At 40.2% G+C, this 16379-nt stretch overlaps 3 protein-coding genes across 26 annotated transcripts in view; 2 read left to right on the forward strand and 1 right to left on the reverse strand.

The window, feature by feature from the left end:
* LOC140911290 (RCC1 and BTB domain-containing protein 2) overlaps positions 1 to 15452 on the forward strand; it is an 82920-nt gene extending 67468 nt beyond the window's left edge. For 10 of the 17 annotated variants that reach the window (XM_073343999.1, XM_073344046.1, XM_073344029.1 and 7 more), the window contains 5 exons: positions 4171 to 7954; positions 9423 to 9569; positions 11938 to 12129; positions 14542 to 14724; positions 15271 to 15452. In XM_073343999.1, coding sequence (XP_073200100.1) covers positions 4171 to 4311 — 141 coding nt within the window. In that variant the 3' untranslated portion in view covers positions 4312 to 7954; positions 9423 to 9569; positions 11938 to 12129; positions 14542 to 14724; positions 15271 to 15452. Of the gene's footprint in view, positions 1 to 1952; positions 3384 to 4170; positions 8328 to 9422; positions 9570 to 11937; positions 12130 to 14529; positions 14725 to 15270 lie in introns of those variants that run through there. The other 7 variants (XM_073344098.1, XM_073344056.1, XM_073344117.1 and 4 more) reach the window with 7 other exon arrangements.
* LPAR6 (lysophosphatidic acid receptor 6) overlaps positions 4407 to 16379 on the forward strand; it is an 80399-nt gene continuing 68426 nt past the window's right edge. For both annotated transcript variants that reach the window (XM_073344158.1, XM_073344168.1), the window contains exon 1: positions 4407 to 4419. The gene's annotated coding sequence lies outside the window, so the exon portion shown is untranslated. The remainder of the gene's footprint in view (positions 4420 to 16379) is intronic.
* The window catches only part of RB1 (RB transcriptional corepressor 1), a 172314-nt gene continuing 166787 nt past the window's right edge, over positions 10853 to 16379 (reverse strand). For all 7 annotated transcript variants that reach the window (XM_073343945.1, XM_073343935.1, XM_073343928.1 and 4 more), the window contains one exon: positions 10853 to 12771. In XM_073343945.1, coding sequence (XP_073200046.1) covers positions 12698 to 12771 — 74 coding nt within the window. In that variant the 3' untranslated portion in view covers positions 10853 to 12697. The remainder of the gene's footprint in view (positions 12772 to 16379) is intronic.

The following is a 16379-nucleotide window of genomic DNA, read 5'->3' on the forward strand; positions in this document are numbered from 1 at the left end:
ACATATGACAGTCATCCACGTTGGGTGTACGTATGCTGAGAATTTTCAGAAAATCTCACTATTGATCTAACACTTGTACTAGTAAGTCTAGGACAAGACAGTTATTTTTACCATCATGTCTAATCCAGCTGCTGTTTTTTTCTCTGCACGTTACGAGATGCAAATTCAGAGGTCAACATGTATATCTACATCCTTCTGAGGCTAACATGTCCTTTTATTAAGTTAAATATTCGGGGTAGAGGAGGCAGTTAATTTGGGGTCCCACAATGGCTAGAAAATAAATTGTATCTTTGACAAATTTTGCAGATGTTGAAGTTAATTTGGGTAAAGAAGGGAAGGAATCATTAGCCTTTTTCCAGGGATACACTAGGAAAATTGAAGGCTTTATTGTGTGATGATGCATTTATTTTTGTGTGTACAAATAATTTTTAGAGTAATTGCATATGGTTGCACCTTTTGCATTTTTTTTTATATTGTATTTCAACTTGAAGGTTGACACATTAGCTGTCTCCTGTTCACATTTGTGTCATGATCCTGATTTCTGGTGATGCATAAGGATTCATCATATAGTTCATATGAACAAATCTCATCCTGTTGTTTTTGAGGTGGTCACTTAGATTACCAAACCCACTGCAGACTAGTCAATCACAGGGTATGCTAGCTGACTGGATGATTGAAACTTTTTAAACAGGAGAGTAATGAATGACACATTTTCAGTATCAATCATTTGTACTAAAATTCAGAAACTTTCCAAATTCACAAACATTTTTGTAGTCTTCCACATATTCTAAAAGCGACCCCATGAACAACAGTGGAGTGAAGAGAAACAGTTACTCACTTTGACTGTGATTTTTTGAGAGGTGATGCAGATGTGTATTCCACTTAGGTGCGTGCACACTTAGCACACCAGAGCCGGAGAATTCTGCCTAGCAGTACCAACAGGAGGGCAGCACTAGCGCCTCATGGCCAGAACCTCTCCCCTGGCTAAATGAGGCCGCGCCACCCAACCCTCCTCAGTTCCTTCACGCTGAACAGCCAGAGAGCAGCCTCTGATGCAGAGGAGACAGAGGGTGTGTCGCGGAATAAACATCTGCATCAGATCTCAAAGAACAACAGTTTCAGTAAGCAACGGTTTCTTCTTCAAATAGATGCAGCCATGTATTCCCCTTAGGTGACTCACAAGCAGTACTCCAGCAGCATTGGGCTTGGAGTCTAGCTCAACAAGGATTGAAGGACTGCCTTCCCAAAGTTTGCATCTGCTCTGAATGCCATGGTAATGTGTCATGGTTTGTAACTATATATATTGACAGCCATGCATCAGCCCTGCAAATATCCAACAGCGAGATGTCACTTAAGAATGCTATTGACATAGCTTGTGCTCTTGCAGAATGTTCTCGCTCCTGTAGCCGGTGCGTAGTCAAAGCCATTCATATGCAGTCTTGATGCAGGAAGTTATCCACTTAGAAATCCTCTGGGAGGAGACTGCCTGTCCCTTCATACAGTCTTCACCTCATCTGTTTATGTCATATGCAGCCAGAAAGGGTTTAGTCCTGTCCAGATAGAAGGCCAGAATCGTCTGATGTCCAGTGTGTGAAGATGCTGTTCCTCCTCTGGAAATGAATGCAGCTTAGGAAAAAATACAAGTAAATATACCACCTGGTTTCAATAAATGGAGAAACCACTTTAGATACATGAATGGATGGATGAAAGACTGAGAGCGCCGATAGATGCTCCCTCAATGAGCTAAGCAAAAGGCCCGACCACTGAAGATGCAGCGAATACTCCAAGATGTCTTAGATACTAGCCAGCATCAGCTGAACTCTGCAGGCCAATGACCATATTGAAAAACAATTCCACTTTGCCAAATAGGCTATCCTAGTAGAGGGTTTTTACTACTGAGTAGGACCCTGTCAAACAACCACTGAGCATTTCTCTTCCTTATTCAACCACAGAGCAGCCATGCCTTGAGATGTAGAGAGCTGAGCGTGGGATGCAGAGTGTGCTGTGATTCTGCATGAGCAGGTCAGGATGGACAGGAAGGAATACAGGAGGCTGAACCGACAGTGTGAGGAGGTAGGAAAACCAGCACTGCTTTGGCCATGCCAAGGCAATGAGGATGAGCTTGGCCCCTTCTGCTTTCAGCTTGAAGATGATCTGTGGAATGGTCGGAGTTGGAGGAAAAGCTCACAGAAGAGCCGACTGCCAGCTGAGGTGGAAGGCATTGGTCACGGAGCCTGGACTGAGGCCCCAGCCAGCCAGCATTTCCTGTTGACCCTGTGGCAAACAGGTTGCTCATTGGGAAGCACCGCGCTGCAAAGATGACTCGTAGAACACTGGGCTTCAAAGACCACTTGTTGAGGGAAAAATTCCTGCTGAGATGGTCTGCAAGATGATTCTGGACCCCAGGCAAGTGATCGGCTACCAGAGTTCTTCTCCTGTCAATGCAGAACTGCCACAACCTGATCGCCTCTTGGCAGAGCACCCTGGAGAGTGGTACTCTTTCCCTGCTCACATACTACATTCCCGGCACCAGGTATGCCAGTGCCAGAAGCGGTGTGGACCCCGAAGTCAGCAGCAGTACCAAAACAGCTGAAAGTCACGCTAGTAACATCTGCAGTGCCAGCTGCAACGGTGCTGAGAAGTTTCCTGGTGCCCAGGACTCTTGCACCAAGCCCGGTACTGGCCCTGTTTCCACAGACTGTGGAAGGGGAAATATCAGGCTGCAGTGCCAACAGACCCGAGGGTTCAGTGGCCCGTCCAGGCAACGAGGCTATGAACAATGCAGTCCTTGCCAAGTCCTGGACCAAAGGAGAGGTCAGGATGGAAAGTCAAAGGAGGACTGTAGCCACTTGGCATGATGCCAGCAAGAAAACAGTCGGTGCTGGCATCTCCCTTGTCAGTACCGAACTCAATAGATACCTCGGAACCAGAACTGGAGTTGATGATACAGGTCTCTAACGCCCCTGCTCAGTGCCGGGGATCAGTAAGAGGCACCCACACCATCCCATGCGCCGGCACTAACTCCATGCCTGTCCATGCTCTTCCTGGGGAGGCAGGAGAGTCCACGAGACCTGGAACAGTCTCATTTGGTCTTATGTGAACTTTTTCCTCAGTGCACTCAACAGAGAATGGCTCCTCCCCTGCTTCAGAGCACGAGGCGGCAGCATTCTTGGAACCCAAAAGCAATGACCTCTGATCTGACATGGCTCTCAGTGCTGAAGCAGATCGCATGGCCTGTTTGCCTAAAACAGCACATGTTTGAAGTTTCCTATCCACCTGAGTCCGTTTCATGAACAATCTACAGACCGAACATGGGCCTCATCGAAGCACAGCAAAGACTGTATGTGGGGATCATTATTAGGAATTGCTCCCACACACAACAGGTAATGTGTAAACCCTGGTGAGGGCATCACGTAACTACATACAACTCACACTAATCTTAGGGTATAACTAATTACATATAACTAGAAAAAACACTAAATGCGTGAGAGAGTGTGAGGTTAAGACCATACACAACTCCAGCCATGGATAGTAAGAAGACACTGAGGGGGGATGGAATGGTGCTGCCACACATAACCAGGTGAGGGACTATGGCTGCAAGGTGCAAGTGGTGCCCCTCTACGGCTCCTCCTAGGCAAAATTCTCCAGCTCCAGTGGCCTAGGCACACTTACACATAAGTGGAATATATCGCTGAAGCTACTCTAAGAACCCCTAGTTTATGCATGACATCATTTGCAAATATTTTCATATTTGTCTTTCTACTTTGAAATCTAAGGGTAGGAGTGCCTTCACCCACTCTTCTCTTCCAATCCGTTTTGTATCCAAGGTCGGGCACCCCTTCACTCTACCTTTTCTCCAACATACTATTACTGTGCTACTCTTGCTTCAATCATCTTGCTGTTTTCAGTAGATATGGGTCAAGGAAGTGTGGCCTTGAGTTGAGTTTTAGGAAGAACAATAGCCAGATGGCAGCTGTAACCAGTCAAAACAGCGGTAGCGGCCTTGACAAGTTTCTGGCCTTGCTATTGTAATGTTGTGTTCTAGTATTATTTAGCATTTGTAAACTTTCATGTGGATATTGTTGGGATGAAACAGACAGCCAAGATGTGAATGCTCACTTAAATTTGTAATATCTTATTGAATAACTCATAACCTTATTTTGTTTCTAGGACTTAGAAGAATTTTGCTTCAGGTTTTGTATAAACCACTTGACTGTAGTTACACAAACTACAGGCTTTGCAGAAATGGACCATGACCTCTTGAAGAACTTCATTAGCAAAGCAAGCAGAGTAGGAGCATTTAAAAACTGAAGAATGCTTGCTTCAAAGAAAGATACTTTCATCATGGGAACATTTCCTCTTTGAAAAACTTATCAGCACTCAGAATGCCTGGAAGAAAAGAGGACAACATCCATTAAAGTCAGTGTTAATGTTGATGGGCGGATTTAATAAGCTTCCATGTAGCCTAATGCACAAGCTTTGTGAAGATGGGTATGGTATAGAATAAACAATAGATATAAACAATCTGCCAACAACTTAGGTTTAAAAAAAATCCTAATGGAAAAATTAAGTTTTCCTTTAAAATCAAGTGGACTGTTCACTATTTTCCATTTATATTCCTTGTTTTCTCCCTTGAAATATTTTCAAAAACAGCTCTTTTAACATTTTCATCTGAGTTTACTGGATAGCATGAAGCTGGTGGTTGCTAAAGCTTCATTATGCACCTTTAAGGTCAATCAAAGTAAATGTGCTACAAGAAGGTTCCTTTCTGGTTAATTTATCACCCCCTCTAGAGAAGTGTTGAGCTAGAAGCTTGTTTTGCTAAATATAGGATAAAGGAATATATCATGCAAATTCCTCTTAAGAGCCCCTAATATAAAGAAAAAGCCACAGAATGGATACTTTGTAAATTAGGAGCAGCCATGGCTCAAGAGAAGGCTATGCTGAATTTAAGTATGAAGGACTTATTTTAAAGGGCTAGTTTTGAGTTCTTGACTCTTAAAGTCATTTTCTCGGATGAAAAATAATTGGTTCTTTTTTCCAGGGACTTTACCTCCACCTTTCCAGTGGAACACTAACTTCTAATTGGTTTTGTCATGTAATGAGTTATTTCACTGTTTGTTTCGCTGCTCAGAAACACACCTCTTCACCTGCCATGAAAAAGAAACTCAATGAAAAGGAATTATCAGTTGACTTTTCTGCCAGTATTTACAGATAAGACAGGTGCTTGACATGAATTATATGTGTGGGAGGAGGGATAGGGAAACTTATAAATCAATTCAATGATTAAATAAGGAAAGTTAAACTGAAAGTCTTTTCAAGTGGTAACCAGGTGCCATTCAAATACTTCCTAAAGCAATAGGTGGAGAAGGTTTCAGTATGCTAATTCTTACGTGGAAAGACTTTTGCACTGTGACACAGAATGCTGAGATTATAAAATGTTTATCAGTTTTGGTTTCTGTTATGGTAAAGACTAATTTGTATGTAAATTACTTAATCTAATTTCTGTTAAAAGAACTGGCTTCACAAACTGATGGGCCAATGGTTAGGACACCGCCCTAGCCTTGCTCTGTCATAGACATCCTGTGTGCCCTTGGGCATGTCTACACAGCAGCTGGGAGGTGTAATTGCTAGTTCTGGTTCCATACATCTGCTTACTCTGCTCCAGTTAGCACCTACAAATTGCAGCGTGACCATCCTGGGGTGACCCCAAAAACAGACTCACGGTACCACCAGAATAGCTTTATCTATTGCCCCCTCCTAGATTTAGCAGAGGTTCCCTAACAGGTAGCCTCCCAACTTTTACTTGGTTTCTGCAGGGTGAAAGGGAATGACTTGGGTTTACTAGCAGTTCCTTTTTAGAAAAATTCCTCAGAATATCTTAGACCAGTTACCCTTGGGAGGACTCGGATACAGCCTATCAATAGCATTGATAGATACACAGGCGGTACTTTTTTTGGAAAAGTATCTTTTATTACAGTAGCAGACTGCTAATCCCTGGCTACAATGTAATCTAAGCATAAAGCGCTGGAAATAAATCCCTTAACACAGTTCCTTAATACAGATTTTAAAATATCCCAATTGCAATGTCATACAATTAGAACAGTATTAAGTGTTGCACCCTGCATACGGTGATCAGCAGTGTGCAGTCCTGACAGCAATCTTAAATCTTCAACTTTATACATATGAATGTTACATTGTTTTATAACACACACCTTTATTAACCCAGACGTACATACACATGCTCATTAATCCTATTTCTGTTCTGTATTTGCACAATACCTAGCATGCTTACTTGCCGTAGGTATCTTTCTCTCTGCTCTCTCAGGGTCTGTTCTGTTCTACACTGCTGCCAATTAAGATACTTTTATTTTAATTCTGCCACAATGTTTAGCTAATGACAGCAAAGTGATGTTTTTAGTGCTGTGCTTAGGAAACAGAATAGAACAGCTCAAAAATCTCTAGTATTCCTGGAATGAGCAGTGGCCTGGGCTAGTCATCTGAGAATAATCCTACCCAAGCCCCTGACTACGTACTTGGATAGCTAGCCTGAGCTGCTGTGGCCACAGTTATTTTTAGGCACTAGCTCAAGCAGAGCCAGTGCATGTACATCTACCCAAGCTGGCAATAACATCTCCCAGCTGCTGGGTACAGGTATCCTTAATCTATGTCTCAGTTCTTCCTCTGTCAAAAGGGGATAATAGCACATCCCTACCTCACAGGGGTTTTGTGAGGGTAAAACTATTAACTTGTGAGGTGCTTAGAAATGATGGTATAGAAACCAGATTCAGCCCACCACTAGAAATAGTCTTTAATCTGCTGTGTCACTAACTAGTAGAGCTGGTCAAAAGTTTTTCTGATGGAACTTTTAGCTGGAATGAAAAATGCCCTTTTGTAAAAACAAACATACCCGTTTCATTTAGAAATGGTTGAAAACGCATTTTGATGAGGCCAGAATATTATTTTGGCACTTTTGGAACAAAATGTTTCAACTTTTGATTTTTGGGACCATTGTTTTATAAGAAATTCTGACACAGTAAATGAAACATTTTCAGCTGAGACTAAACAGGTTTTCATAAAGTTCAGTGTGCAAGAAACTTCAAAATCACAATTGCCTGTGAAATGAAAATTTGGGCATCTGCACTCCTCTACTAAATAGTCTGCATTCAGTGACTAAGGAAACAAGGCTGCATTTGTAGAGGAGTCTCACAGGAAAACCAATTCTGAGCAGTGTCCATCACCCTTTAGTCTCTTTGCCCTAAGCAGCATTTCAGTTTGCACACCAAGCTTGGGCTGTTTTCTTTCAGGCAGCTTTTTTATTTTTGTAGTAGAGACCATATGGAACTAACTCTTTGAGAGAACTTCTCTGCAGTGATGTCTGTTTTGAGGATAAAATGCAGATGTCGTCATTTGTTCATTCAATGAGGATTTTATGCATTTAATTCTTGACCTGGACAATTTAATAGTATATTTATACACTGCTATATGCACACACAGTAAAAATATATTTATTTAGCTTTCATTCACATTACTCATTAAACAGCAACACAAGTTACTTTCCTTTGCACTTAAAGGTCAAGCCTTCAGAAGTGCACTGACTTGGTGTTGGAAACCAAAATGCATGTGTGTCTGTATAAGTGTGTGCTCGAACAGCAGTGTGAGGACACTAAATCCATCCTGGGTGGTAACAGTTTTATATTTTTTTTTTGTTTTTGATGATTTGAGGATGCTGCTGTCACCACTCCTATTGATCTTGGAATTGGATCCGTTGTTAGCCAGTATTAAATGTGTTTCCGGAGACTCCAGTTCAGACAGCAATGAAAAAATATTTGTAGACATTTGGGACTGTAATCCTAGACAGGTGAGGTATTCATTCAAAAACTGGACTGATGGCCTAAAATATCCTTGGACAGCTAAACAAGAGACTCCTCCAACTAACCACTGGGGAAAACAGGTAAATAAATATTTCTTGAATTAAATGAAACTTAAAAAGAATAAAAGTAAATACTATCACAGTGATTGATGTTAGTAGGTTCAGCCTCATGGTGTTTTCTAGGACCCACCTTTGGAATGATGGAGCTTTATTACAAAGTACATTCACTGTGTAAATTGCTGTAGTGTATAAATGCTTTTTATATAAACTGAAGATAATTGTTTCCTTGGGATTACTTTGTAAAATAAAACCTTTATCCATTAGCATGACAAATTTTGCTTGACCCCCTAAGGATGTATGTAGCCCTACCATAATAAAATATCCAGCCAACTTCAGATTTCTGTAAAAACTCATCTGGCTTTATAGACAACTAATAAAACATTTATATTTAGGATCTTAGCCTTTGACCTATTTACTTTTTATTATAATCTAAAGCCTACATAGAATTGCTTTGACCATTCTTGAACAGCTGTTTATGACTTCCTTATTAGCACGTTGTGGGGATGAGGGGAGAGAAATAGGTAACTTACAGGATAAAAATTGCAGTTCTGAAGTATAGTTTAGACCACAGTCTTTCTAAAAAGAAAAGGAGGACTTGTGGCACCTTAGAGACTAAAAAATTTGTTGGTCTCTAAGGTGCCACAAGTCGTCCTTTTCTTTTTGCAGATACAGACTAACACAGCTGCTACTCTGAAACCAGTCTTTTTCTAAGGGCTCATTTACATGTGGCAAGCTGGGGTGAAAATCTACCCATGCACTTACCTGTACACTAGGAATCGGTGCAGACCCTACTCTTATGCACTAAAAGTTCCACATTGCCCTTTGAACTACTCCTCTTTCAAAGCAGGGTAGGATCACTGAGTGCTACAGAACTTTAGTGCCCAGCAGCAGACTAGGGAGGGGTAGATTTATAGCCCAGCTTGCAGGGTGGGGAATGACTAAGTGTTTGTATAGACAAGATTTTAAGAAAATGACTGCTAGACTCATGAGCAGCAATAAAACCAGTGTCTGCACAAAAATGGGGGGAGTTTGACAGGGAAACAGATTTCAAGCCTTTCAAAGAAGTTAATGCAGTAAAGAAAAACAGTGATTGCAACTAGATGAAATGCCATTTGTGTTTTTGACATACCACTTCTGCTTGGTAAAGAAGGTTGGTTGGTTTGTTTGTTTGTTTCAGGATACCTGTATAAACTAAACTTGTTACATTTTAAAATATTCAAACTGTATCATGTGCTGGTTTCCTACAGCAACACAACCTTCTACAGATGTCCCACCGTTTCATGCAGTTTTATAGTTTGTTTCTTTCTTGGCCTGCAGTAACTCTCACATACTCAAGTGGGTGCACATGTTGTTTACTTAGACTTGTCTAGAGTACTACTGTTTTGGAAATACAAAATTATTCATGTTTAGATCTACATGAAAGAGCTGAAGTTGCACTGTTGAAGAAGAGCATAAATAACTGAATTCAGTTTTTTATATTCTGTTTCAGTAATAGTTAATCAGAGAAGTTACTCTGACCTTTAAAACACATCATATCAGGAAATAAGAGGACATAAGGAAGGGACCCAGACATAAAACTGCAGGGAGAAAAGGTCTCTAATACTATTGTTTGTCCAACTTTGGATCCTTAAGGCAGGTTGGTTTCCCTTTCTGAAATAAAATTTCAAACACACTAGATCATTTTGACGAGTTGTGTGTGAAGCAGTAATAAAAGTACTAATCTTAAAATGTCATAAACTTTCAAAATCCTCTTAGGGCAATTGGAGCATTTACTGTAACTTAACCAGAAATATCAAATGTACTTCTTGGAAATTGTATTCTGACAGTTAATGTGGTAGTTTCTGTAAACTGAAGATAAGATATTTTGCTGAAAACATTTATTTTTTAGGTGAAGGTTTGGGTTAAAGCAGTCAGAAGAGTGACAAATTTTGCTTAGAGCACCCAGGTGCAATTTACAGTCATATGTACTGATTTTACAAACATTTTGGTCAGCACTGCAAAGCTAGCATAGCAACAAACTTTGTATCCAGTTGCATAAAACCTTACTGAGAAGATAGGTAAGTTTTAAGCTCCAAGTGGCAGGGACCTAAGTTTGCCGTAGCAGAGCAACAGCTGACAGATAGTCAGCGGAAGAGAAAATGAGTGCTGTGACAGTAAGAAATTTGTGAAATAATTTTCTGTAACATACATCTGACTTGCTTTCTTTGTGGTTTGTGTGCGTTATTCATTTGAAGGTGGAAAATCAGTTAAGAGGGTCAAGAGTGGTTAAGTAGACAGAGTACTATGCCATTCTACTTCCCATGTCATCAGTAGAACTTCCAATTAAATTGTAATTCCAGATTCTTTAGTTGGTGATGACGGAAGAAGCAGAAAGAGTAACTTGATTTTCAGGTGGAGTCTGCATTGTTCCATCTGAGGTAGCACAGTCTAGTGGGTAGGCCTAGATTGGGTAGCTGGAGACTTGAGTTCTCTTCCCATCTCTACACCTGACTTGGACCAATTCTGTTATAGCATTGTGCCTCATGGTCCCCTCCTGACCTTTGTCTTGTCTATTTAGACTGTAAGTTCCTATATATATGTATATGTTTGTACAGTGTCTAACACAAGGGGGTCCTGATCTTGTGTGCTACTGTAATACAAATAATGATAATGCTGGTAGAAAATATAGTTAGAAAAATCTGAAATGAACTCAAACTGAGGGAACTAATGGAAGTTTTCTAGATGGCTTAGGGCTCAAATGTGTATTTAGATCTAGATCCCTGTACATGTACAGAGCTTCATTGAAATCGATGGGACTCTGCTCACACCAGTTGTAGGATTGCAGCCTAAGCATGAAACAGAAAGGTGTTATTTCCACATGATACTTTCTCATTAACTTTATACCTAATAAAAAAGGAAGTTACAAAGATCACCAATAAATCTTATTAAAGCTATTTTATTTATCTTGAAAGGAATGAAATCCATTAGTTGTACAATATGCAACCATACACGTTTAAATGTAGTCTTCAGTCTGCCTGAACAAAAAAAGTACATTGTCACAGTAGAGAAAGGATAGCCTGTCTGAGTACTGAACTCTGCAGTATACTACTCCTTGCAGTTCTCTAGCCAGCAAAGTTAAGATCTGGGCACTATTCTAACTGCAACTATGGAGCTTAAAGTCAGCGTATCCCATTATTTGTAGTATGTTTCACCTGTAAACTCTGCAAAAAATAAGCAAAGAAACGTAAGATACTAACACTTCTGTACATACTTCAGGAAGTTGAAACCATATTCAGACTTAAAACTTAAGGTAACTGTTTTATTTCAAGGTTCATCAATATTTCCAAATCAATATACTGTTGTACAGTTTTTAAAAATTGCTCTATGATTAGATTTTGACTGACAAAAACTGATCTTTAAAAAAACCAGATGACACTACCGAAAGTATTTTCTATTTTTAACTAAGATTTTTTTTAAAACATGTTTCTGTGTAATAAAACCCAGGTGCTTTTTTTCGACTGTATCTGCTTTAATTTAGGTAGCTGAACAAAACTAAATCTTCATTAAAATGAATGGGTAATCCTAAAGGCAGCAGCAATCAAAAAGCTCTGCTAGAGCTGCTTTTTAGACTGCTAGAAATGAAATACTTTTTTATACCTTTATACTAGCAAAATACCCACAACTGAGTAGCTAATTTAAAAATGTATTTGTTTAGCAATAATTCAAATAGCCTTAAAAGTTGTGCCCTTTTATGAAGAGAGGGAGGACTTTGACCACATTTTTCAAATCTGGATGCTTCACATGTTAAACTTGACCTAAATATGAATTTGGGTGCACTTTAGAAGTCAGGCTATTCATCCTTAGGAGGCCAACTTGAGGCTAGGGTTCTGTTCCCATTTCTTGGCAAAATTGAGTAAGCTAAATCACTGACTTCAGGCAAATCAGTATTTGTAGAGGTCATAGCAAGAAACTCCAGATTGGTAACAGTATGATTTCATTTCATGTACATTCTTCTTATTTTTCAGGATCCTGAAATATCAGAAAGTTCACTTTGAGTATTTTGTACCTGGGGAAAAAAAATCTGTCCCTGGAAAACACTTACTGTCTGAGTAATTCATACTCAGTGAGGTTCAAACTGACTTAACAGATGACCAGCAGTGTAACTGTCCACTCAAACTGTGAGGGGAAAAAGTACTAGAAGATGTTAAAAATCTGAGGTATCTGTTATTTGTTTCAGTAGTATGGCTATGTGAGTTTACTTTACACTGTGTTTGCATGTTGTACTTACAATGGTAGGACCTAATTCTGCAACAGTTATGACTGCATGCATAGTAAAGTTAATGGGTAATGGTAATTCTACAGAGTCAGAAGTCATTGCAGTATCTGGCCCCTGATTTACAAAATATGCAAATAGTGCATAAAATTCCAACATTAAAATGAAATCTAATGAACAAAAGAATTAGTGCATTTCAAATCATTCTATCTAACTTCATTTTTGATAGAGTTCAAAATAAGTAGAATGAATTGGCATTAAATGAACAATATTGCGATAGGAAGCTGAAAAACTCCTCCAAATCCTCAAAAATATATAAATTAATAAACTCAGTGGTTTACATTGTGTACATGCTACATCATAAGGCATAATATAATGAAAAACACTGAAGTAAAAAAAAAAGCCAAACATTTTAAACTAACAATTGATAATAAAGTAACTAACATGGTGGCTGTAAAAGAAAGACAAATGCAGAGAAGCATGCGGTACACCGCATGGTCCTGAGAAGATGTTCACTTTTCTTCAGTGGCTGATGTATCTGTTCCATCATTTAGTTTTTGCTTTTGCATTCTTGTTCGAGTAGATGCTAGAGAAAAGTGACAGTAATTTTACCACCTTTTATAGTAAATCAACTTGTGCAAAACAATTTTAAAGGGTGTATTTATTCATGATACAAAGAATTTAACTTTTAGCCTGACACCTTTTCTAAACAAATTAAGCCCTAATTTGAACTACAAGTACTCAAATATTTAATTCTGAATTACTTTGGTAATTCTGACTTGCCAGTTTATTTTACAGCCTTAAAGAACTGTGTACTTACATTGTACAACTCCATGTACTTATACTGGCTCCCATTATTCAAACTCTCTCTCTCTCTCTTTCCTGAGCCCTATATGTGGGTCAAGTCCTTTTATTGCTCAGAGTAGCTAATACCTCAGTCAGAAGAGAACTCTGCATCTGAAGTCTGACTCACCAACTTCCTCTAAAAGGAACTTTTCTAAAACTTCCGTGGCTAAATAATCGCACGCTATTAAAAAGTAACTAGATAAAAGACTAGAACATCAACTCTTCAACTTTGCAACTAGTAAACTACGAACAGGACTGAACCAAATTTTAGTTCCCTACCCCAATTTAACAAAGATATATGTAGAGTGTTTGGTTCAGCAGACATGCCTGTCTTAGAGTAGAAAATCTGATAGGTTAACCAACTGTTTTTGGTGGGGATAAGGTTGGGCATATCCACTGATTTATACACAAGATGTGACAAGCAGTGAAAAACTATACAGTTAAACCAATATTATGGCTGCTGAGAGCAGTGGTTCTCAACCTTTCCTGGCTACTGTACCCCTTTCTGGAGTCTGAAGCCCAAGTCCCACTGCCTGGGGCTGAAGCATGTAACTTAGCTTCATGGGGCCCCAGGCAATTGCCCTTCTTGCCATCTGGTAATGCTAGCCCTGCACTTGCGACCCATCCTGTGACCTCACCCTGGCGGTTGCGACCCCCAGGCTCAGAAACACTGATCTAGATCAGCAGTTCTCAAACTGTGGGTTGGGACCCCAAAGTGGGTCACAATCCCATTTCAATGGGGTTTCCAGGGCTGGCAATAGACTTGCTGGGGCCCAAGGCCAAAGCCTGAGCCTCGCCACAAGGGCTGAAGCTGAAGCCTGGGTGGCGGGGCTCAGGTAACAGTTCTGCTACCTGGGGCAATGGGGCTTGGGCTTTGGTCCCCCAGCTTGAGGTGGTGGGGCTCAAGCAGGCTCAAGTTTCAGTCCCCCCGCCTGGGGTCATGTAGTAATTTTTGTTGTCAGAAGGGGGTCACGGGTATAATGAAGTTTGAGAACTCCTGATGTAGATGAGTTGATGTACCCTCTGGAAAACCTCTGCATAACCCCAGAGGTACACGTATCCTTGGTTGAGAATGACTGGCTTAGAGCACTGACAAGGTGTGGTCTCAAGAGGGAGGGCAGTTTTGTTTTTAATTTGGTGGGTAAGAATTTTACTTGAAAAGCTGAAGGGAACCCTGTAAAAGCAGAAAGAAACATTGATCTGACTGCCTGTAACCACATCCAAGGAAACATAAAATGTTTATTATAGCTGATCTGTGGTGTTTCAGTATTAGAACAAGGCAATGTACAAAACTATGCAAAATGCAGTCTTCTGTGCATATACAGTTAATGGAGCATATGCCTTCCAGGTACTGAAATCCAAAGCAGTTCACCTGGTCTCTTCGGTGCTGCTGCATCTGGGGATAATTTGTAGTAATTTCGTACGGGTGACTTTCCATTAGAAAATGTTTAGGAATACACCTCGGTGTGACTGCTTTAAAAGGTGGACTTTAACACAGATTTCACCGCAGGGCTATATGAAAGAAGCAGGGATAGAAGACTGTGAAAATATAGAGCTCATTAAAGTGGAGCCTAAAGAGCACCACTCTACCAAAAGCTGCATCTGAGACCCGCCATCGAATGCAGCATGTAGCCACATAACTTCTCTGCCCAGGAAGCCTTCTGATCTTGAGTATCCTGCTTTATCTTCTGAGGTGTGAGTCCTCTGTATGCATTCTTAATGTAGTTTAAGCCATTTGGAAATGGTGTCTTTATAGGCTTTCATGCTGCTGGGTCTGGGATTGAAACAGGATGAGATGCAAGCATTTTAACAACTGTTCTGTCCTTTTCAAGGGTATTGTGAATCTTCTCCTGAGATCCAGTGTGGGTAGATTTTTTCTTTTCATACTTGAAGTCAGTATTAAAAAAACAACTACTTTCTGGGATGAATTCTTCCTCTATTATTTTGTCCCTGTGGAATATGCAGTATAGTGGCTTGCTGAAGAACGTTATACAGCCCCAATCCTGCCAAGATAACAGGTCACTGGTGGTTAAGAATGTAATACCGTTGAGTGCATGCAGCACTAAAATAAGGGTGGGATCTTCAAAAGTGTACCACATTGGCCTAACTGCTCCTATTCAACTTGAGGAATTGTATCATTCACTTCAATGGGAGCAGAGTTAGGCCAACTCTAAGCACTGTTGAAAATCCCACTCAAATCCTGTCAGACATCTCATTTTAGGTCTAATGCTTTCAACAGGTATGTGAATATGATCTGCCAAACAGGCCCTCTGGGAACAAAGGACTGAATGCTAATGAAATCTGCACTTTAAGTACTATGCGATGAAAGAGCTAATGGAACGTCAATTGCTTTATATCTGCAACCTCTCTCTGTACCAAGAACTGAAAAAGGTTCCAAATAAAAATGTAAGCCTTCAAGGATGATTCCTTCCTGGCCAATAGGAGTGTTCTCTTTTCCTTTGCAGCCTGTTTTCTTTAGCTCTTCCTATTCAGAAGGATCATGGACTTTGGGTTCTACTTCTGAGAGAACGTTGAGAGAATAGGTTATTCCTCCTTGATAACAAGTGCAGTATGGCCTGGGATGTCAGATACGTCAGCTCAGACAACTTCTGACTCATGGTTCAGTGGAGAGCAATAAACATCATACTGTTCTGTTTGATCTTCTGTACCACTCTGGACAGTAGTGGAATTGGACAGAAGCTATAATAGAGAATTGGGATGACCAATCCAAGGACAGATATCCACTGTTGCCACTTTCTGGAGGTCCTCTGTGGAGAGGTTTTGCAACTTTTGCTGACACGGAATACTGTTTACTAAACCAAAAGGGACTATTTGTGTAAGTAGATACCATTTGATTGAGTAAAGGGTGAAAAATCTGGCACTACAGTGGTATGCTGGTTTTCTGCAAAGGTGAAAGGTTATCTAGGTTGTTATTAGTTTGAAAGCTCAGGGTGCAGACACCATTTGCTGGGATCTCTGGGCTCCACAGATCCTGAGTCAAACTGAAGATGCTTCACTGACTGCCTTATAGTGGAAATATGCTTCTTCTTATGCTCTAATGATGAGAGAGAGTCTCTTCATAGACAGGGGATGAATCAGTCTCCCTCTTTAGCTTTCCATATTTTGTGCATTTGTTGAGTGCCTTGAGCTTCAAAATATTTCTGATTTTTTCTAGATCTCTTTAGGCCCAGGATAAAGATGGAGTATGTTCCAGAGAATCTCTCTTTAAAGAATATTGGTTTAGCTGGCCTTATCAAGAGGAGACAGTCTGACGCTGCCTGCATTGTCAATTTCTCAGGGTTCTTTGTTGTCCTTAGTTGTAGCAAATGTAGGGATTCCTCCAACTAA

This window comes from Lepidochelys kempii, chromosome 1, assembly GCF_965140265.1.
Source record: "Lepidochelys kempii isolate rLepKem1 chromosome 1, rLepKem1.hap2, whole genome shotgun sequence".
Classification (NCBI taxonomy): Eukaryota; Metazoa; Chordata; order Testudines; family Cheloniidae; genus Lepidochelys; species Lepidochelys kempii.